Source organism: Tyto alba, unplaced genomic scaffold, assembly GCF_018691265.1.
Source record: "Tyto alba isolate M040663 unplaced genomic scaffold, T.alba_DEE_v4.0 Super-Scaffold_14, whole genome shotgun sequence".
Taxonomy (NCBI): Eukaryota; Metazoa; Chordata; class Aves; order Strigiformes; family Tytonidae; genus Tyto; species Tyto alba.
Window position 1 is genome coordinate 32,807,688 of NW_024881276.1, and position 23,738 is coordinate 32,831,425.

General features: G+C 39.6%; 1 protein-coding gene across 5 annotated transcripts in view; it reads left to right on the plus strand.

The window, feature by feature from the left end:
• LOC104363994 (amyloid beta precursor protein) overlaps positions 1–23,738 on the plus strand; it is a 220,877-nt gene that overhangs the window by 176,904 nt on the left and 20,235 nt on the right. For 3 of the 5 annotated variants that reach the window (XM_042789041.1, XM_042789040.1, XM_042789043.1), the window contains 2 exons: positions 14,724–14,945; positions 21,859–21,912. In XM_042789041.1, coding sequence (XP_042644975.1) covers positions 14,724–14,945; positions 21,859–21,912 — 276 coding nt within the window. The remainder of the gene's footprint in view (positions 1–14,723; positions 14,946–21,858; positions 21,913–23,738) is intronic. The other 2 variants (XM_042789042.1, XM_042789044.1) reach the window with 1 other exon arrangement.

Genomic DNA, 23,738 nt, shown 5'->3' on the forward strand with positions numbered 1-23,738 from the left:
CAGTTTATTGCTGGGAGTGGCACAGCTTCTGAATCAGAAGCTACGTCAGAGCTTTGTGTATCAGTCAAATGGGCAGGCAGTGAGCAGAATTTTTAATTCTGTTTTTGCTGCTCTGTTTCCAAACTGATGTCCTCAGCTCCATGTTTTCTAGCCCACCACTGATTAAATATTCAGCACCGCCTACCACAGCAGTACCATAACTAAGCTCTGAAACATTCAGTTATGAGCAATAAGTAAGAGAATATGATTTCATCTGTCCCTTGACAAATAAAATCAAGCTGTTGTAATTTTATTATTCTGTTCTGTTGTGCCTGTCCTGTTCTTCTGCAGCATGTTCTGGATGCCACAGTCACATTAGATAGCTGGGAAAGAGGACAAACGCAAGCAGATCCCCGATCACTGTGTTCAAATGCATACAGTGTGCTGTGGGTCATGTGCTATTTCAAATATTTGTGTGTTCCAGCCTGGCATGACAAAATTTGAGCAAGATAGATTTGCCTCTTGACATTTGGTTCACAACTTCCTGCAAAGATTTTTTTAAGTATTTTTAGAAAAAGCTGTAAATACAGGACAAGCTGTGGACTAAGGATGTCTGAAGACTTGCTTCCGTTTAGCCCGTGCTCTTTAACCATTAGATCCCTATACTTGTCAGTCTGCATCTGTGGAGGGCAAAGTTAGTGCTACCTCAGCTGATTTTATCTTTCAACATTTATAAGAGTAATTGTTGATTTCTTGTTTCTAGCTGCTAATTTTGACCTATAGTCAAACCACAGCCTTGATGCATTTCTTGCCATGAGTTGAATTAGGATGCTGTTTTCCATTCATTCTGTGGTATCCTTCTTAAGAAGTTTTGAGGGCATTAGCTGCTTGTTGCCAGCTGACAGTCCAAAAACAACAACCATTGTGGTATGGTGATTTATATTGCAAAAACAAAACACACCCTTTGTGGGCTTTGCAAAAGCAAATTTTGTGTCTGTCCTGTTTGGTGCCATTTCTTTTGTGATTGTTTTCTTCATCGTCTCCCTTAAAATGTTATGTTTTGAATATATGATTAGTAATGTCTTTCAGACTGCAGTGGCACTTCTCAGTGTCTTGTTTTTCTTGACTCTTCTTTGTACTTTCTGTCTTAAGATTTAGCTGAAGGGAAGAACTCAACCTTCAAAAGAATACTTAAAATCATAAAGCAATGCTTAGGATTTCTGCACCTTTAATTGAAGTTGTGTTGCTGTATTGAGGTATCAGAATAGTAAAGAGAAGTTGACACACATTAAATATGTCAATAGCTTGTTAAAAGGATGTTGTAAGGTTACCAACAAAATTGGAATGGAATCTTACACAATCGTATAGTACCTATCAAGTGTGAATCGTAATTAACTTTGACTCAATTTCAGTACATTATGGTAGAAAATACTTGAAACTGCGTCTTCGTCATGGAGGGGGCAGTTCTAGTCTGCTTCATGGGAAGACTAGAGGCAAAAGTACCAGTAGCAGTTGCTTGATGCAATTAATGTCATGTATCAGAGTGGTTGTAATGTGGTTTTGGTTTTTTTTTTTTTCTGGTGAAGGAAAACAGGGATGTTGAAGCATGGGTGAATGAATAAGCACTCTAGGATTTCTGTGCACTGGGTCAGACAAAGTTCAGTGAACTGGCAGAGAGAAGGATGAGGAATTGTCATCCATAGTGATAATCCTCAGGACAGTTGGGTTTTGTACCAGTTGACAAACCTGCTTAATCCAGTCAATATGAATCCTCTTGCCTACAGTAGCATTTTAGCTCACATAGGAGCATGCTTTGGTAACAAATGTCTCAGTCATTCCTATTTACTTTGTTGTTCCACTTTATGACTTGCTAATGTAAGCATGGACTCTTTCTTGAGAACAGGCACTGGAGAGGCCCACTTGGTTGTTAAATACAGGCACTTTCTAGCAGTAGATGGAGGTGCAAAGAAGCATGCTGAGCACTGGGATACTAGAGGTGTTCTTTCTGAAGAAAAGCAGTTCCTCTCTGGTTTTGGTTATCCACACTTTCCAGTTAGTATTTCTTTTTCTTTTTTTAAATTAGTCAAATGAAGTTGAACTTTTCACCCAGGGTAAAATAAACAGCCACAAATCCAGTGTGCAGCTGCAGTAGTTTTAAAAATCTGTAGCTGAAGAGGGTTGGACAATTCCTGTTAAGTTTTGTACTTTCTGCCATTCTGGAGGTCAATGGAATTGTCATTTCTAAATTGCCCCAGGCACTTGGCTAGTACTTGAGAGGGAGCATCTTCAATTTTAGACACAAGGGAATGTCATCTTTGCCAAATTGTAAGTATTGAATTTCCACCCTCATCTTTTTAAAACCAGCACATTTTTCCATGGCAGTAATTCTTCCATTCAGTTTTGATGCGTATATCTACACCATACAGAAATTTCTCAGTAAACCTTAAATGTATTTTCTGGAAGTAGTACAATTAGGTGCAGGTCTTCCCTAAGGTACTGTAAAACCTACCTTCTAGTTTTCAAGAGGCCATTTGGTGTGTCTGTATTGTATCGTACAGGCTTACTGTACCTTCCATTTTGCTCTGCCGTTTTTGCCCATAAGGATAATGCAACAGGAGTAAGCAGTGGAAGCAGCCTTCAGAGAATGTGTATTTGCACAGGTACCCTGGAGTGACTTCCAGCACTAACTATGCCTGTGCATACTCCCCATAATTGACTTGACATATTTGTGCATATCCAATAACCTTAGCTTTCCAAAGAAAAATTTGAATTTTCATTGAAGTGGTTATTTACCTTTAATCTTCTCTGGTGAAGCCCTATAGCATACAGTGGAACAGATGATTTGTTAGAACTATAGCAGAAAATACTTTGCTGGGTCAGTGGTTAAAAATAGCAGAGAGTTCTCCCACAAAAGCAAATTAATTCTGTGTTAAGCTTTACACAGCAGCATTTAGATCTATTTTCTGTGCTTAAATACTGACATGATATGGCCCAGGTGGACTGCCTGATAAGCAATTAAGACCCAAGGACACTGGTTTTTAAAGCATTTGGCTAGTTTATACACACACACACACACACTCTTCAGGTTGTTCTTTTTTAATAATCAGAAGTTTACGGTCTCTATTAAGTCACCACTTTGTTACCTCTATAAAATACTTTTATAAAGATTTAAATGCTATTGAGCTGTTTGTGGGAGCAAGGTGATATATTCTGGGAATTTAGTTATTTGTGGGAGCTAATGCCATTGAGCTATTTGTGGGAGCAAGGTGATGCATTCTGTTTATGTGGGGAATCATCACAGAACTGCAGGGTTGGAAGGGACCTCTGGAGGTCATCTGGTCCAAGCCCTCTACTCAAGCAGGGCCACCCAGAGCCAGTTGCCAGTGTTCAGTCACGCTCACAGTAAGATTGTTCCCTGGTGTTCAGAGGGAACCTCCTGTGTTTCACTTTGTGCCCACTGCCTTTGGTCCTGCCGCTGGGCACCTCTGAAAAGAGCCTGACTCCATCCTCTTTGCATCCTCCCTTTAGATATTTGTGTATACTGATGAGATCCTGCTACGCCTTCTCCAGGCTGAACAGCCTCTGCTCTCCCAGCCTTTCCTCACAGGAGAGATGTTCCAGTCCCTTCACCATTTTCATGGGCCTTTGTTGCACTCTTCAGTATGTCCATGTCTCTCTCGTGCTGGGGAGCCCAGAACTGGACACAGCGCTCCAAGTGCGGACTCACCAGTTCTCAGTAGAGGGGAAGGATTGCCTCCCTTGACCTGCTGGAAATGCTTTGCCTAATGCAGCCCAGGGTACCATTAGCTTTCTTTGCAGCAAGGGCACATTTATGGCTCATGTTCAACTTGGTGTCCGCCAAGACCCCCAGGTTCTTTTCTGCCAAGCTGCTTTCCAGCTGATCAGTCCCCAGCATATACTGGTGCATGGGGTTGTTCTATTCCAGGTGCAGGCGTTTGCACTTCTTGTGGAACTAACTGTCCTCCCTTAGTGTGTTATAGTTTCATAGGCAAAGGTGGTTGCCAGCCGAGGCTCTAAATTCTGCACATGATTAAGGAGCTTGGATGAGCTGAAGAACCTCAGTTACTTCTGCAGGTTGGAGATTCAGCTCTGTCTGCTAGTAAAATGTCCTTTGCTTCAGCTTAGGAAAGAAGGAAAAAAATCCTGGAAATGGATCCATCATCTTCCTCTTCTAAACATCTCTTATTTTCTGTCCAAATTGTTTAACTGTCATAGAAAATTAGGCAGAGAATAGTAGATGATTAAAATAGAAATAAATGAACTTCGCTGCCATTGATGTTCTCAAATGCTTTCATTAGTAGCATACTGTATCCTCCCCATCTTTTGTAGCTAAATGGTCTATTGTGTCTTGTCATGGGCACTAATGTTCTTCAGAAAAGATATGAATCCTGATTTTTGTGTGCACAAGCCCTCTTTTAATCTCATAAATATTGTGAACATAACTTTAGTCAGTAAAAGAGCCAGCTTCCTCCAGATCTCACAGATATTGTGAAAAGGATAAATGGCTTCAGATGACTTTGGATTGGGGTAGCTTTTTCATCAGGGGAGGATAGGGGACATCTTGTTTTCCGTCTGCTTTTCGGAAATTTAATCAGAATGAAAAGGTCTTAGGAAGTTTATTAAGAGAATCTTTTTCTTTTGGTTTGAAAAACACTGTTCTGTTTCACTTGTGCCTGTAAGGAAATCTGGTCTCATGAGCCAAGTGTTAGAACTGAAAACCAGGAACTTCTGATAATAGTTATGGACTCACAGATTATAAACAAAGTAATTTTTCAATATTATGGGCATCTGCTATTTCAGTGGGTATTTAGATCTTTCATTCTAAATAATTTATCCTTTAGCAGGGGAGATTTAAAGGTGTTGCCTTGATTTTCCTCAGGAGCTGATGGCTAGAGCACTCTGTCTTGCATGATCCTTCTTGAAGTCTCTATGCTGTATCCTGTCTGTTACTCTAGTTTGAAACACTTTTTCGTAGAGACTTCTCTTTAAATAGCAAGTTTATCATACCCACCACAGGTCCCACAGGAAGTTTATGATCAGGAGACCACTCTGGACTCACAGTGCCAGCAGGTTGAAGCTGGTACCATGTCCATTTCACAGGTTTTTTTAAATATCCCTCTGGAGGAGTCTACACGTGACCTTGTGCACAATGGATCTTCATCTTGCAATTAAGAAAAAAAGCACTAAACTTTGAATAATTGTCCGGTGGTTGGTTGTGTTCTTTACTATTTTCTCTTGTTTCATATAATACATGGAAATGTATGGATTTGATGAGGATTTCCTTCTAACTCTCCAGTCATTTCACATGGCATTTTGTGGTGGTGTGGAGACAACAGGCTGAGAAATTCTGTCTTGGAGAGCATTGTTTCTGCTAGTAGAGGGACTACATTGTATGAAAATGTTCACTCTGTAGGAGTGTGTATTATTTTAAATCAGTATGCTGGATATGATTGCTTTTAAAAAGCATAGTAGGTCAGGATTACTTCATAGTTACAGATTTTTTCATAAACATCTATTGGAGTAGACTTCCTGCTCTGTTGTGTCTTCACTGTAAGGGAAAAGAACAGCTGGAGCACTCGTTCTTGAGACAATACAGAGGAAGCATGTGGTGATACTAAAATTTTTTTTAAAGTCAGATTTTACTGTTTTATGAACCGGGATGATGGCTTCTCTCAGCCTTTCTCATTTGTATTCCCTGGTAATTGCTTCTACCATTATACTTTAAGGAACTAATAAGTTAGTTCATCGTGTGCCAAATTAAAGACGTCATTCTTTTATTGGATGGATAATAAAAGTCTGAAAACATCTTGCAGTTGCCCAGCTTGCAGATATGCTCTGAGAGCAGATCAGCTTAGGTGAGCTTGACTTTCTGAATGCATAGCTTTCATTTGGATGGGGAGGCCCTGGCTTGGTGAAACACTGTCCACTCAGGAAATGTCATTACACTTAGTTACTGAAAATTTTCTTGATGCACTGGATATATGTGTGATTTAATTCATGAATATGTCATCTTCCTGTCATCTTAAATCAGGTTAATGATGCAGTGTTCACAAGTACTGAAGCAGCCCAAAATCACTGGAGCACAGACACTCCAACAACAGCTTCCACTTCATACTTGCTGTTGAATGATGGATTTTCTTTTCCCAGCTACTTGGTTTGGAAACACAGTTGTGTCATTCTGTGTGACTCACTCTAAGATCAGATTCCTAATAGGGAGTGTTAGATTGTGAAAGAAGCAAATTAATCATCTTAATTCTTATATTCCAGCAAATTGCAAGTGTCCAGTGAGAACCAAGTAGAGACTGCCTGCAGAAGATATATAGTAGACCTTTATATATTATAGAGCTAGCATCTCAGTCATCATTCCCAGAGCACTCTCTGGAATTGTTATCCAGGGTAATTCAAACACTGAAGTTTGAAATGCATCACTATGGGGAGGTATCCTGAGGGGATAGGACTAAATATGCCTTTAATGCCAACGATGTACTAAGTCTTGCTTTACTCAAGCATAACTTTCTCTTCAGATGTGCAGAGTGAAAATTCACAGGTACTTATTACAGCCAAGAGTATCTGATGTATTCTTGCTAGGCAAGCTCTTACTGTTTGGATAAAAAGGGAGAAGAATTACTGAGGATATGTGATTTTACAGAACGGCTGTATTGATGGAAATGTTGCAGTAATCTCCTAACAGTCAGTTCCCGTGCACGTGGAATTAAAAATGAAGCAATTTTTCATCAGTGCAGCTTTCTCCTGCTGTGTGATTCTCATATGCCCAATTTAATTGAAAAATGCATTTTCCTGAATAGTGCTATCTAGGCAGGGTTCCAGTCCTTTTACTCTTCTTCGTTCTGTTAGATCATGCATATGAAAAATGGTCTAAAAATCATCAGAATAGGTCATATCCCACTTAATGAATATATTTGTTAAATTTAATAAAGACATCTCTTTAGAATACTCAGACAACCCAGGATGCATTTGGCCTATCAAGTGCTGAAACTGCAGTTAATAAATAGGCAAAACATATTTTATCTGGAGAAGTTCAGTTTTGGTGAATTCTCATTTAAACTGTTATAAGTGAGTCAAATTGACAGTGCTGTCTTTTGATCAAGGGAATCGGGTGCAACAAATTAATGTTCAGACTTACATATTTTTATGGATTATTTGGTGATTCCCAAGCTGCCTCTGAGTTCAGTACACATCAAAAATTGTTGTGGGATTCATGCTCTGATCGTTAGAAGTGTTTATAAAAAATGATGGGTAACTGACTTTTTTTCAGATGTTAAAAAGTGGTAGTTTTAGGTTCCACTGCAGGTTTTGAGTTTTACTCTGTATTATAAGTTTGGCAAATAAATCCAATAATTTTTATCAATAAATAAGGCCAATAAATAAAGTAAATAATTATTTTCAGAAAATAAGACAATAAAATTCCATAGCAGTTTTTCATATAAATGCTTTTTTGCAGGACAGTTTCACTTATAAGCCTTATATACTACTTATTTAAGATGGAAATGTACTTGGCTTTTTCTACTTTATAGAAGACTAAGGAGGAATGATGAATGCTGATTCATCTGGCAGAAATGTCAGTGATGATTGGGGGGAGCTGTTTATTTGTTTTAATTTAAACTCTTCAGCCTATTTTGAAGCACTTAATGATATGTTAATTTGGACTTAAATGTGGATTTAAATTTAAACATGCAGAATTTGTCACGGTGCTTTATGTGGATCAGGATGATGACATACAATGTATGTCCTTGATTACAGTATAGAATTTCAATTCAATTTTTTTCCCAGGAGTTTTTCAATATTTCCTCATCTACCTTGATGTTATGTTGCCATCATCTCATCTGGAGAGGAACTTTCCACATGCTAGAACTGAGAGATCCTAATGTTAAAATCATTAGACTCAGTGTACAAAAAAATACGTTTCATTCAGAGTTTTTACCCAAAAGAGTGCCATAACATAATGGCTCTGCATTTTTATCCAGACCTTTTGAGGCTGTGAATGATGAATTATTTTTCTGAGACAGTATTATTAATTTAACCAAATAGAATGAAGGGGGCGTGAGAGAAAGGGAAGGAGACCACAGAAATGGACAAAAAGGCTTGGAGTTGTGAAAGGGAAGAGCAGGGTCTATAATTTCTATTTAATAACTCTTTTTCAGAGATAACATAAGCTTCTGGTTTTGGACTTTATCCCACAAACTTCCTTTAATACTCTCTGCTTTGAACTGAGCAGGGAAATGCAGTCATTAATCAGATGACTGGCTGTTACATATTAAAAAAATTATAACTGTGCACACATCTATAGCCATATGTTGATATTTAATTTTAGTTAATAACTAATTTTTACAGCTGTCAGGTAGCTAAGGGTCAGTAGTAATTATAATATTCTTTCACTGAAGGTAAAGAGTGTCATAGCAGCCTTCTTACAAAATCAGACAAAATTTTAAGACCTTGAGTTTCATAGCAAGATGTAAAAATGGGAGAGAATTATCATGGTTCTTCCTTGAGGAAGTGGTATGGAAATTCTCATAAGCCTTTGCTTAAAGCTTTCTGCAATTGCGTAGCCATGTACAAAACTAAATTTGCATTGAAGCCCATTCCTAATGAAAAAGACACCTAGGTCATACTGGAATTAATCATTATATGACAATAAATGTTTTCCTGAATTGGATCTTCCAAGCTTTCTTACTCTTTGAACACTGTTTACTACCAGAAGACTCTTTATAACATGATCTACTGGCAAAAGGAGAGTAGCTCTGTATATAAGTTAAGCATCTTTGGATTTTTTATAATTGAAGATAAATATTCTGCAAGGCAAATCTAACTGAAACATTATTAGATGCACTTGCTTACAGGCGTCTCGGGTTGTTTTTATGATGTGATTTGGGAAACACTGAAATCCACATAGCCTGAAAGAGCAGAAGCAGCAAGAAATGGGAAAGAAATTAAAATGATAAAGTTGTGATTTTTTAAAAAATATATTAGAAGCATGGTCTTTTTAGTATAGTTCTAAATATTGCAGCTATTCTTAAGTTCAGAGATGTATTTCTTCTCAAGTTTGTTTTTTAGGCAACGGGGTATTGTCTAAGGCTATGGCATGGTTATTCTCTTACTAACTTGTAGAGAAAATTTCTTAGGTCAGCTGTTTCATACTACCTTAAATGTTCATTTTCTGAAAACTTGAAAAAGGAAGAGTCTTTATACCTCATTGAACAAGATTTTCATACACATAAGAAATTTCTGAAGTCTGAAAAACTACTGTTGCTACTTCCTCTCGCCCTAGTGGTGATGTCTCTAAAAGACAGAAAATAAGAACTATAAAATACTGGTTTTCATGGTTTTCTTTCAGTCTCAGTTTAACCCTGCAAGAGAGACATACTGCACTGTAAAAGTTTCCAGATAAGAAGCCCTGTGGCATAATTTCACAGGCTTACCAGGAGAAGAGAAGAAAGCTTAATTCTGAGGGGTTGATCACATTTCTCTGTCAATATGGATCTGAGCATTGCAGGTTGGGCCCATTTCCAGTATTTCGCAGTAATGATCTAGCGTATCACTCTTTCATCATCATCTTCAAAGCATGCGAGCAACAAAGCCACTCTCACACCTTCCAGTAGGCAGGTCACTTTCAATAAAGTTCTCATCAGAGTTGCTCTCGAAATAATATTTGACTTGTACTATACAAATGAATTAGTTCAACGTTGAATACCACATAATTGTGTTTTGCAGCTTGATAATGTTATAATTACGACACCTAATAGTATGTAACATTACAATCTTATAATGCTTGATTCAGCAAAACACCTTAGAATAACAATATGCATGAAATTCAGTGGAGCTTAACTCTTTGTGGTAAGGCACAGATTTCAGTGTGATTAAATTTAAGCACATGCTTGAAATTTCCTCTGAGTTGGGCAGAGGATGGAGGAAATACCCATGGTATTTTCTGCTATATTCTCTCCTTTCACATCATAGGAAGTACTCCTACTTGGTGCAATAAGTTACGTGTATGTGAAACACACATGATACACAAGTGACTTAACTACCTTTCTGACTCTCTAGAATTTGCATTCATCACAGGTACAGGAAGCCCTTTGAAGTGTTACCTCTCTAAAACCCTTATTTGTGCTACTAACACTTTGTATTTTGCAGTTCCCTACATAAACCCATATTTACAACACGTCTCATTAGAAATGACATGTGAGGAAGTGCTTTCTGAACGTGACATATATCCGTTCATTTGCACCAGGTTTGTAGAAGTGGTACTAGCGTCACTGTGAGTTACAAGTATGCTGTCAGTTTATGTAAGAGCTCTAATATAAATGCAGATGTACAGGTAAATAACAGTTCGGGTTTGTTTTGTTTTAAAGTATTCACCGAAGCAAAGACTTTAAGGAGGTCTTGTTTTCATATTTACGAGTTTGGGGGAGTTTTGATTCATACAGCTGACAAGATGCAGACATTCAAATTTAGTTAAAACCTAACTGCATTACATCAGTGCACGTCCTTTAGGAATGTGCTCGTGTTGAAGATTATGAACTGTGACATATTGAATTAGCCCAAGTGGAATTGTTCCACATGAAATTTCTCTCCTTACAGATATGCCAGTTTAAGAGCTGGGGTAAGTATGTCCCAGAGTCCAACATTGGAAACAATGTTGTGTACCAATGAAAAGCAGATGAAGTTACAAAATAGCATGGCTTTTGCCACTCTATCACCTCTGTTGGGCTTTGTCACAGTATCTTTGCTAGTGCAGTTTTCTTTGCAAAACTTTACAAGTAAAAGTGTGGTCTAGGGCCATTATGGACAAATGGCTTCTAACAATCCAGCATACTTGAGAAGATTTTGTAATAAGTTTTATTTCTTTTCCTGTTCTCCTCCTTTGCTTTTGGCTCCATGTGTGTATCTGTGGGAATAAGAGAATAGTCTTGAAAGGAAGTTGTAGTGGTATTACCCTTCTATCTAGTTCCCCAAACATATTTCACTTAAATTTTTCTAGATGCTGTTGTTTCATAGTAACGACCCATGGGGATATGCCTATAGTGAGCCCAAGAAGGAGTGAAACTTCCTCAGGATGATAATAAATCTGAGAAGCGTTTTATTGAAGTACCAGAAGTGAGCCTGTTTCTCATCCTGAGAAAGAGGGGGTTTGGGTGCCTGAAGGAGAAGCAGCAATTGTGCACCCTCACACCAAATCCAGAGCTGCTGGGAGGTCTGAGGTTCCAATTGAGCGTGCATTTTTCCTGAGATTGTGGTTGCTTTTGAGCACATGCTCTCAGAGGGACAGAAAGCTTCAACATCCTCTTATTCTTCTTGATGGCAGAACCTAGCAGAATGGCACAAAGAGATAATGAACTGAGCAACAAAAAATTTATTATAGGAAGATTGTCATGGAATTTTTGTCTTGTTGGTTTGACGGGAGATTAAATTTTGAAGAGCAGCCTAGAATCTCTCTATTTTCAGCACCTAATAATGAAGATATTCACCACACAATGAAAACTCCTGAAACAGTCTTGAATGCACATCCTAGCCTCCAGCTGTGTCTGTACTCCCTGCTTATTTAGAGAATTGTCTTTTGCAGGGTGAGGGAATTGAGTTGGCAATGGTGAACAAGGGAGGGAATACTATATTGATGGGTAACAGCAAGGCTGTGAGGCTTTGCATTACCGTAACTGATGATTCAAGTAGCCATCAATACTCGGAACAAAAACAGTGCTGAAAAATTGATCTTGGACTTTGCCAGCCAGTGTCGATAACTGGAAATCCTAGGGCAAACTTTTTTAGCAGTTCAGAGATTGAAACAAGTGTTTGCAAATCATTTACTCAATGCAGACACAGCTGCCTCAGTCTGATGGACTCCAGCATGGTTTCTAAGCCAGGCACTTCCAATTTCTCACTATCATTCAGTGTCTGATTCATCATGTCAGATGGGCTTGATTCATTTTGGCTATTGTTTCCCTGCTTGTAAAATGGATGTGATCATAATCTGCTGGTTGTAATATCTGTCTGCCTCACTTGAGCTATTGTGCAGGTCAGTTAATGTCTGTGCTGTGCGCTGCAGCTGAATGGGGAACAATGGAGCCTGCAAGTGCCGGCAACGACGTGCTCCCAGTTGGGTAGTGTTGAGAGAGAGACTTTGTGTACACATCCCTCCCAGCCTTAGGGATTTGGATGTCATCACAATATCGTGCTGGGAGTTGGGTGCCGCTCTCTGTCAGCCTGGCAGGCCCAGCCGTGCCTGTGCTGTGGCCTCCCCCCAAGTTCCATGTCAGACCTGGTGCCGCTCCTCCGCTGCCAGAGCTCAGGTCCTTCTCCCTCTGCTCCTTCATCCCTGTGCACCATTTATCCCTTTCCAAGGGCAGGAGCTGTCTGCAGGCAACACAGGGTGCATCAGCAGCAGGGAATGGACAGGGGTTGTGGAGAGGTGACACCACCCAGAGAAGAGGGGCGATCAGGGCACAGCACCCCCAGTGCTGCTCTCTGCTGCCGCTGCACAGGCTGCAGCTCTCTGCAGCTGCCTGACACAATCCTCTGGGGATGAGGAGAACAGCAAGAACAAGGGGAACTGCATCGTAAAGCCCTTCTGGTTACTGGGTCCGAAAGGCTTGTAGGCCTTAAGATGCTTGCTGGTACTGCAATACTCACTTTCATGTGATCCATGATGACTCGGTATTATAATGTGCTCAACTGATATCTCCCGCAACTCCCTGCAAGGCACTTGGACACCAGACTTCCCGCTCAGGCCACTAACATCCAGCTCCTTTTCTGTAAAGTCTCTTCGTCCCTAGCTAATGAGAATTAACAACTGTCATGTGATGCAATGTCTGCTCAGAGTATTGAGATGCTTCACCTGTCTCTCCTCTGATATGAGGAGACACTTTAATTTGAGAAAGGATTCATGTAAGTGCAGTGGGGAGACAAACATAGCACTTACCTTCAAAGCTGAAGTTTTATTTGGTATCTTATAAAATAATATTTCTTTCAATAAAATGAACACAAAAGGAAAAACAATTCAGTGTTACGTAGACTTTCTATACTGTCCTAGTAAATCATTCTAATGAACAAATGAAATCACAGAATTAAATTTTGTATGCACATTAGTCTTACTGTCTACTAAAGCAATTGCTATTTAAACATTAAAATTTGTTTTAAAACATAATTTTATAAGATTCAGGAACGAAGTTTGCCCCAGAGCTGAGGTTACAACTTTTTGTTTAGTTTGATGTTCTGAATTTGGTGTAGTAATAGGGTGGCAGAGGTAGTCTTTAAGAGAGGTATTGCAGAGCAGAACCTTACTACATCATTGTTGATGGAGGCACTGAAGCAGTGCCAGCTCTAATGCTCGTGACCTGGTGAGGAGCTTTAAGGAGGCTGCTGGAGGGGTGCAGTGTGCTTCTGTGGTGGTACAGCCTGCTGTAAGCTTAGGAAGGAAATAACATTCAAAAGATTCTACTGAGGGGTGTAAAGCTCTGGTGTGCATAGAAATTTAGATGCCCTTTCTCACTGATAATACTGGGAAATAAGTGAGCCTCTACAGAGTGACATAAAGGGTGTAGCAGTAGAGTGGTGATTCCTGTCCCTGAACTGTTACAGGGTTCAGATGTGGGTATGAAGCAGGGCAGTTGGGGGGGTCCTTAAAGAAGTGGAGAGAAGCCAGACTTAATAAAAGCTTTTGTATCATCAGCTGTCATGTGTGTGCTCATGTGTGCAAGTACTTGCACTCTAGTAATGTAACTTTTACAGTCTTTGATTCTTAACTATTTAGCTATATAACACCTGCTTATTAATCACATTGATGCATTATTAGCAGTTATTTATCATCTTCATAGCAATTGCTTGCTTACTTGAATGTGCACTTGTGCACCAAGTTCCCTCAAAGTACTTGCAAATAGTGTATTGCTCTTACAAAAAAAAAAAAGGCAGCGAAGGGGGAAATGGAGAGTAAATGAACTTTGATATGAGAAGGGAGTTAGAATAATGAAGCACACACAACCTCCAAGCTTATTTTTAACACGGAGTTAGACAGTCTGTGCTATACAGCTGAGGGGGCTGAAAAGTGACTTGATTGTTCTCACCTTGTTTCAAGTAAAAAACACAAAAAACAACCTAGATAATACTGTACAGCCTTACGTTCTGGTTGCCTGTAAAATAATTTGCCTACAGATGTCTATTGGTACTTAAGATTTTTAGCAAAGAACTACTTCAGTTTTTTGTGAAGTTGTATATGTTAAAAGAGAGAATGTTTCTTCAGATTCAGTGTGTTATAGTAAGCCAAATTTAATTCAGTAACTGTTGTGGTGATTTAGGATTTAAGAGCTGTGATGAGCTTTGATAGTGAGCATTTAAGAGGAAGAGAAATTACAAAGGCACTCCTTCCTGTAGCCCTCTCTCATGTTGACTTATGGCAACATCTTGAGTTGAAGGGAACTGATTTGTGCTTCTTTTAAAAGTGGTGGGGAAGAGTCCAGGGACTTGTAAAGCACAGACCTGTGATCTCTTATGTGCTGGAAAAGTGGGTAGGAAACAATATTGAACAATTCTGGTTGATGTTTCAGAAAAATGCCTTATTTATCAGCAGTGCTCATCACAGAGTTTTGACTATCCTAAGCCTTTATGTTTTGCTTTGTCATAAGAAAACAATCTTAAAACAGTAAATTGTTATTTTAATAGCATTGGAAATGCTGGCTCTTTTAGATAATTTCTGTGTTGAAATTTCCTTGCAGATGAATTACTTCAGAAAGAGCAAAACTATTCTGATGATGTTTTGGCCAATATGATCAGCGAACCCAGAATCAGCTATGGAAATGATGCTCTCATGCCTTCATTGACGGAAACTAAGACCACAGTTGAACTTCTTCCAGTGGATGGAGAGTTCAGCTTAGATGACCTTCAGCCATGGCATCCCTTTGGTGTTGATTCTGTTCCAGCCAATACTGAAAACGAAGGTATGTACAATAGGAGGAGAAATCACAGAATAATTTGAGTTGAGCTTTGTGATTTGTCCTCACATTGTTCCCTGAGAATTTACATCTTTCTGATGTAAACAGGGTATAGTTTCTCAAATGTTTAGAACTGGTCTACTGTGTCAGCTGTGTCTTTATGATGAAATGGAAAATCCTGGCTAAAATTTGGAATTCAGACACACTGTAAATTTCAGTGTTGAGCTTGCTTTCCTTCAAAAACAAATCAAATAAATTCCAGAAAATTATGAGTGACGGTCTTATAAAATATGTGATGATGAGCGAGTGGAGATAGATAAGGTGTTAGATTTATGCCATGATGAAATGAGTGTGTTAGTTAAGGAAGAGCTTTTTATTTGCTGGCATGAAAATGATTACAGATCCAGCACAATCCTAGCATGAGAGTTGATTTTATTTCACCACCACCACTGGTTCTCTGGAATGTACTGCAAAAATGTTCCTGCATACTCTGAAATGCAACTGGCTGGTGAAAACTTTTTTCCTGACGAGCATTTTATGTTGCTGATGGACTAATTTATTGAGGAGACTACATAAAACTTTAATAATTTATGTGTAATCTGGAATTGGTAGTTTACTTAGGTGCCAGAACCAATTAATCAGAAACGTGAGGGACTTCGATCATGTAACTTGAATTCCTCTTACTGTGTTTGTTTTCCTGTATCAGTTCAACTCCACCATCATTAGTGATAAGTTAATCACAATAGTGAAACTTTCTTAGTGCAAAGCAGAGGCAGATTGACAGAGGCTGGAACTACAGAAGTCTTTTTTCAGGCAAATCTGTGTTTTGTCAATTTGTGATTTGTAGCTGAACTGCACAGATATTAACATCCTCCAGAAGTCTTTTGAAACCATTGGCTTAGGCTATACCTGTTCTCAGAACGAGTTTTGAGACTAACCTTATGCAGTTAGTCTCGCTCCAGCATGATGCATGAGTGACTCTGGGCAGCTGGGTGCTTGGGAGATGAAACGTGGGATGTGGGCAAGGATTTGCCAGGTCTGGTGTTGGTGCCAAGTGAAATCAGTGGAGTCAGAACCAGTTTTCCGATCAAAGTGGGTCCCCAAGAGTCAGCATAAGATCAGGCAAAAGAAAAGACATGGCTGGGATCTCAGCCCAGGCTGACAATTCACTGAGGCAGAAGTATCCCAAATTTGAGGGGAAGAGGAGAGGCTAGTCAGAAGTGGGGCTAAAACCAGACTGCCGTGGAGTTAGCACTACAGGTAGGGACCAAGAAAAAGAGCAGAGAGGTGCAGCAAACTCCATGGACTGGCCAGTAGCAAGAACCAGAAGACAGGAGATGGTGACAAGGACTCCAGACGTGTCTGGAGGGCACTTGCAGCCAAGTGACGTGCGGAGCGGCTCCGAGCAGCTGGCTGGATTGCGTCAGGTGCTGGCGATACTACAAACGGCTGACCAGGCTGGCAGGCTAAACTTCAGTTTCCTAGGGAATCAGCTGCAGCTTGCTATAGCACATGTGTCAGGGCTGTCTGCCAGGAGCAGGACACAGTCTGGCCAGTGGTGTCTGTCTTACAGGAATTTTCCAATACAGCTCTTGCTGCTGTTTTTCCCCTAGCTGAGGCATACAGGGCATCAATTTCTATACTCACTGCCTGCTTTCATGAAACGGAGGAGGAGGGGATTAATTACTTTTAATTACTTTTGAAGCCTGTCCTCCCAGATTTCCAAATGTACTAATTTCAGTCACCAAGTTCAGAAGTTATTAGGTAGACAGGTGCACCCAGACATACCCACAATTTAATCACACAAGCCTTTTTTTCCTTCAGAGACCTGGCTAAGCCCAGAATTTAATAATGAAAGGTACATACTACAATGTGACACTGAATTCCCATAGGCAAGTATATTGAACATGGTTCTCCTTTTAAAATGTGTGACAGCAAATAAGCAAAAAAACTAACCTGCCTTGAACAACATACTGTTTAATTATGAATCCTATGTATTTTAATGCACTACTCTGCTGCAGCACTTCTTAATGTTTACTGTGGAAACATCTTTTAACTATCATGCCTTTTAAGTTTTTGGAGTTTACAGGTTTTTCTGATATCAGGATTGTATTTGTCATGATGTTACTGCAGCAAACAACTCTGCTAGAGCAACCATTATTAGCACTTAAATATGCACAGTTAGAAATAGAAATTATTCGATGAGTTAAACCTCCTCAAGTAAGTCCTTCTTGTTTTCCATTATACTTCTGTCATCTATCCAAACCACAATGTTGTTAATGTGGTCATGCCTACAATACCTTCTTTCTCTCTTTCGATACCCTCTCTGTACCTTTGATTGTAGTATCAAAGGGAAATTTCACAGCCTCATCTTTTTCCTTTGTGTTTGTCTCTTACTTCTTTGTTCCAGAAACCCAGAACTAACTGTGCCATTTGTCCTCATTTCCCATGCCCGTCTTCTTCCATGGCCGTGATCTAATTCCAGGCTTTGTCTAAGTTGCTTCCAAAAACATGTGTCTGTTGTTATAATATGCTTTGGAAGTAGCAAGAAGTAAATAACAGCTGACACAATTTTCTCCTTCTCTTTTTTCCTCTCCCTCTCCGCTGAAGGTCTTTTGGCATAATCTTTTTTTCACACAGTAGGTTCCCCTTATGCGGTGAGGTTTTTGTATTTTATGCAGTACTGAACAAGTCATTGATGTTTCCTAAGAAATAACCATTGATCAAAAAAGGTATAAGTTCAAAAATCATGTGCTAGAGAAACCTCATATACTACAGAGTGACTAACCATTGCAGTATGAGTGATGGTCAGCATCTCTTGCTGCTGGGAGGTGCTGAGAGGTGCCAGCAAAAGTCAGAGAACTGAGCGTCTCAGCACCCATTTACTTGGGTGAGGGTTGAGGGTACTCAGCACCATCAAGAAAATTACAGCATGTACCATGTGAACGGCCTGGCATCTGGGAAATCTGCAGAGCGATTGGTCCAGCAGACTTAACAGACTACCAGAGGAATTTCAGATGGCAGGCAAGTTATAAGTTCAGTTGTTGATACTGTTTTGGTCTAGTTTGAAAGCTGAAATCAACTTTTTTAAAACTCCACTGAATGTGAATCCAGAGTGCTCTCAGCTCAGCATATGCAGGGGGGTTCCTAGGCAGAATGAGAGTCCCAACTTCCTCACTGCAAAGAGCTGTTGCACTGTATAAGCAGTAGTTTTTCTTCAGTCCTGAGCAAGCATACCAGGTAAATTATTGACCTCATTGTAATTTGCGTTACTGTCAAAACAAAATTCTAATGGGGCCCTTGACATCTGAGAGGCAACGAAACAGGTCCTGGAGTTGGCTGGATTAGGACCTGGGGTCCCCCCCACTCCAACACAGCCACAGTGACGGGACTTGTTTGTAACAAACCATTCAGGGAATGCTTAAACCAAAATGTGATTGTGGAAAAAGTGAAAGGAAATGCAGCCATTAAGTTGTTGTTTCAAAGTATCCAGTATTCTGCATACAAGCAATGAAGTTAAAATACTACAAAAAATACCTTAAATTTGTCATTAGTTCCTATGCCTCTTTTCTTCTATGGCTGCGATCTAATCCCAGCTTTCACCCAGAAATAATAATAATAATGTATTGAATTGGTATGTTGCCACGTAATCTTCAGGTTTCATAACTCCATTTGAAATTTTCCCAATCTGAACTGCATGTTTAGATAAAAGGATAAGTTTTATGCAAAGTTTATCTTACTAAAATTGCCTTTACTGATGAATGAGTAAAAAATAGCCTAAACACAAAAAACCTTGAAAGTCTAGCATAACTCAGTAGTTTCTTGAAAGTATTTGCTTCCTTATTGTTTCCCTGAGGTAGTTTCCCAGTGAATGTCCACAGAAATTAATCCAAAGCACCAGGTAGTACACTGCATAACTTGCATGGCTGAATGTATGTCTAGCATATTGAGATACAAATTAGGTTAACGAAAAATACCCTCTGAGAACACTGCAGAAGGCACTGCCAAACTGTCAGGAAATTGTATTTTAACAATAAAAAGCGCACCTTCAGAGGTGGGGGCAAAACCCCAACAGCTGTAAAGCTCTGACAGTGCCAAGATCCCTGGGCATTTTGCCAATGGCTAACTGGGTTTAGTGTTTTACACTTTGTATTTTACTATGCAGTTACAGTTAACTTTAGTGACAAAGTATTTATCTAAAGTGAGATTTTGTGAATATACTATATTATCCTTATGACTTGGCCAGTTACTCTCTTCAATGCTGTTCTTGGTAAGTGAGCATCACATAGCTCTCCTCGCCTGCTGATTTGTACTGCCTCTTGAGCTTTTTGACTCACCTTTCTTTTGTTTTTGAAAAGAGAAGTAACCACATTCTCTCTTGCTCTTCTGAGATGTATTAGCATGAGATATGAGGTGGGATGTGTACACTGTATGAAGCCTGTGTAGTCAGTGTAAGCAGTATATACCAATTTAGTTTTGTGAGGCTATTTGGAAGATAAGTTTTCAGTCTTAATTCTGTGTACTTATGTGCACGTGGAAGTGTGTTGAAGAGAAATATGGTTCTGGAGCATCAAAATCAATGCAATTTTTATAATAATACACAGTACATCTTAGAGTTTTGATTATAAATAAATGCTGTAATATGTTTAAACTTCTCCCCTCTATATCAACTGTTGTGAGGTGGTGTGGTCCAGTGGGGCAGGCAGTGAGGAAGCCCATGGACAAAGTTTTTCAGAGTTAACTGCTGTTTGTGCATACATCAGTACAGGGGCAAGAGCAAGCAGGTTTTAAAATGCAACTGAAATTCAAAAGGTGGCAGGTCGGCGCTCTCCAGAAACCAGCCTGCCTTTGTATCATGTTGCCCCAGGCATGCTGCGCTTAAGCACCGGGAATCACAATCTGCTTTGGAAGACCCTTAGCTCTGAGCCTTTGCTTCCAGTTTTTGCTCTGCAATTGGTTTGTGACCTTGAGCAGCTCGTTTCACTTTTGTGTCAGTTATGAAATGTGCTGGTCATGTGTGCCTTTTCCCCTGTAAAGTGCTTCCAAAACTATAGATGACAAGAAGAATTATTCATTATTAATACTTTCACCTAACTCCACAAATACTGCATTACCCTGAGATCAGGTCCATGCTACTGTACAACAGAAACTTACTCCATCCTTTTCTCCCATCACCTACTCCCATTTTTATGGCTACCCACAATCTGCTCTCTCATTTCGCCATAACTATGGGCATGTAGGGTTACAGAGTGCTGAGTGAGAGGGGAAATAAAACCCCTCAGCCTTCTAGGGAAGAGGCAGGGGCCAGGGTGATGGAGGAGGGTTCTGCTGGAGCAGTTTGGGTAATGTTGGTCCTTGGTTGTTTTTTCCTTTCAGTCCTTTCCACTGAAAATTACTGCTGACCTGCCTGAGGGCTGGTGTCACCAATACCAGAAAACCTAGCAGAAGACTTAAATAGGAAAATACTCAAAATTGTAGTTTTTAGTTAAGGATGGAAACTGGCGTTTGTATAGCACTATGTAAAGGAAGCAATTACATGGTCTGTGAGTGCCACTCTGAACTGCTGTGAAAGAAAGTGGTTTGATGGCTTGTCTCTGCAGCTCCAGTCCAGCAAGCTCTGCGAAAATTTTACCCTTCTGGAAACACAGGCAAGTCAGATGTGCAGATGCACTTTTAGTCTGCGGCTACTATAAAGCTGACTTGCTGCCTTTTTCTGGAGGCAGGAGCCATTGCAGTCATCTCCTGTGTAAAAAAAGGCATGGGTTCCACATAGGCTCTCACTTGCAAACACAGTAGGTTGTCAAATCCATAGGAACACTAAGCAGGTGACACAGACTTAGTAAGAAGATGGGCAGTCCCCTCACTTAAGTTAGCAGTATTGTCAGGATAGCGTGAATTTTTTGATGCTGAATAATACAGTGAACAGTTCATGATTGAAAACTGTGCTTTTTTCAGGTTTCCTGTGTTACTGTGGCTCCCTTACTGCTGATTAGAAGGTTCATACTTGAATCCTGATATTCAAATGAACGAGAATACCTTATTTAAAAAATTCTGAATTCCAAGCTACAACATAAAATTTTATTTCTGAATTTGATTTATTTCTGACACTGGCACCTGGGTAGATAAGGAAGGCAGCAGTATCGGAGCAAAAGAGAAAAACAACAAAGACAAAGGGGGGCGGGGGGAAATCTGAATGTTTTAATTAATTTCTTCAGTATGTTCAGTTTGGACTTAACTGAGGCAGTAGTAATGACTCAACTCTAAAAGTTTTGCATATTCTATTTACTCTTAATGCCAGTGGGCTTTGTCAGTCTTAGGTTTTAGCTGGTAAAGCCTTAGCACAGTAATACAAGAGTTTTAAGACCATGTATGACACAACTGAGTAGAAAGTGGTGTTTCTCCTTTGCAGGCAAATTTACTCTCTACAAATTGGAGCATATCAGAATGAACTATTGATTGTATTTTAAAAATGTGCTTTATTCTTACCAAACCCTATAGCTAGTGCTGTAAATCCCTATTGAAAGGAAAAAGGAGTCAGGATTCAGTGGTTTTATAAGTCAGCATTGATCATTGATTCTGATCAGACAACTGGAAAAAGCTTGCACGTAATTCATACAGTTTTGGTCTATAGACAGAAAATCTTTGATCTTGATGGTTTCTTACTTTAAGCAGTAACCAGAATATGATGTAAAATTGACATATCAGCTGTGAAGCTTTCCTTCTGAAGTCATGCCCATCCCTTCCTTTTATATCCAGGATTAACTGAAGGCAGATCTTTTCTAGCTGTTGCTTTGGTAACTTTGTTTATGCACTGTGTCTTTTCTCCACTGTCCCAACCGAAGAGCAGTTGACTTCATCATTTGGGGGGGTTTTGTTTATCTTTTATTTGCTTTTTTGTTTCTTTTCTGCACATGCCCAGTTGAGCCAGTTGATGCCCGCCCAGCTGCAGACAGAGGACTCACCACACGACCAGGTATATTACTTGCATGGCTTTTACCTAACCTGTGTTTTCCCAGCATGCACGTGATCTGCTTGAGCTGAAATGGTCACGTTTTCTTTGATATAACCTTCTCTTAAAATGCAATGCTATGCCATGAACCGGGGAAGATTTCCCACACAAACCCCCGTTAGCCTGTGTGAGTGCTGTTGGTGTCAAGGGTGTTTGGGTGGGTACTTGCAGGGGTAGTGGGACTCAGAGACCCAGAACTGATACTCATATCAAGTTGTCGTCCCTTCTAGCAGTAATAGCTTTGGCAGGTGCAGGAGGCAGTAGACAAGGTACCCCGTAGTGCAGAGATTACTTTTGATTTGGGAATGTATGATAGAAATGTCGAATCCTCTATATAGAGTATACAGTTTCTTCTAAGTTGGGGCTAATAAAGAATTCATGCATGCAGTTTTAGAATTGCAGGAGACATCAAGATTTTTTGCTGTGATACTTACCTTAGCTAACTCCAGATATCTAAAAACTGATACATATGTTCTCCCTCTGGATTCACGGAGGACACCTCTAAGCAGCTATTCATTCCATTCTAGGGTAGAGAGGGGTGATTATTTGCTCTCTGTATGTGCCTATGTCTTCCTCTTGATTTTAGAGTAATAGCAGATGACTAGCCTGAGTCAGGCTGCAAATGTTTGGAAAAGTTGAATGGGACAAATGCAGTTTTAAAAAGTAAAAGCTTGCTTTTCTGCTAACTTTTTTGCTTTTTAAGTTGTTTTTCCCCTTGTTTTTGTTTAGGAATATCTAGAAATTGATGATTGCATTGAGAGCAAACAGTGTTTTATTTCAGAAGAGGTTATAGTGAGATTAGATCAGTATATTTTAGAGTCAATTATTTCAGTGTCGCATAATCATTGTGTTGTTTTCCTTAGATCAGATAAAACTGATCAGTCTGTCTTCTTTTTCCCTTCATCTTTCTCTCCAAACATCCATTAGATAGCATTATAGGCAACACCCTCCTAGTGTGTTTAAATCTTTCTGATAACTTAGCAGTGATTACCGACTACAGAAATTGCTACAGTGGGAAGTAAAATAAGCTCCTATGCTACATCGATTGAGATATATGTCAAGTCTGGCGAGTGTTCCTAGCACTGTTTTAAGAGTCTGATGTCTTTATTTGTGTTTAAAGTCTTAATTCGTTCCACAAAGAGAGTCTGGAAACAGGCACAGAGCTAGCTGTACAATAGCATCAGAAATCATGAGATCATGGAACAGCCCCCCCATGTACTGGATAATCTCTGCCTTCTGGATTAGATTTCTTCCCCAGGAGCAGTAGAAATATCATCACAAATGAAACATGAATGTGTTTAATCCAAATCAAGTAATGTTACATCAGTCTAGCACTTTTCTTGTAATATTAGTTTGTGTTTGTTAACTATTTTAATTTCAGTTGTCTTGAAAAATCTCCTGTTATGTGGTCCATATTTATTACTAAAGATTATTCCTTCCTCCCTTCTATTCCCCCACACATACACACATGACAGAAATCTTTGGTGTCCCTTCTATAGAGAAAGGACTTTCTCACACTGCCACACTCCAGTTTCAGGGTTAAACTGTGTATTAGTCCACTGTAACAGCATGCTTTGTTGGTTGAGGTGAAATATGGCTAGCATAGGTCATGACTGATCTTTGTGATTGTGTATGATAGACTACTAAGGAGAGGTAAAAAATATTTCAGTGCGTGACCACTATGTCATGAAACTTCCAGCAGATACAGTAATTTCTGCACTATGAAAATCACATGGGATATTTCCTCAATTTTCTGCTCAAGTGCAAAAGTAGTGCTGTCCAGGGGCCTG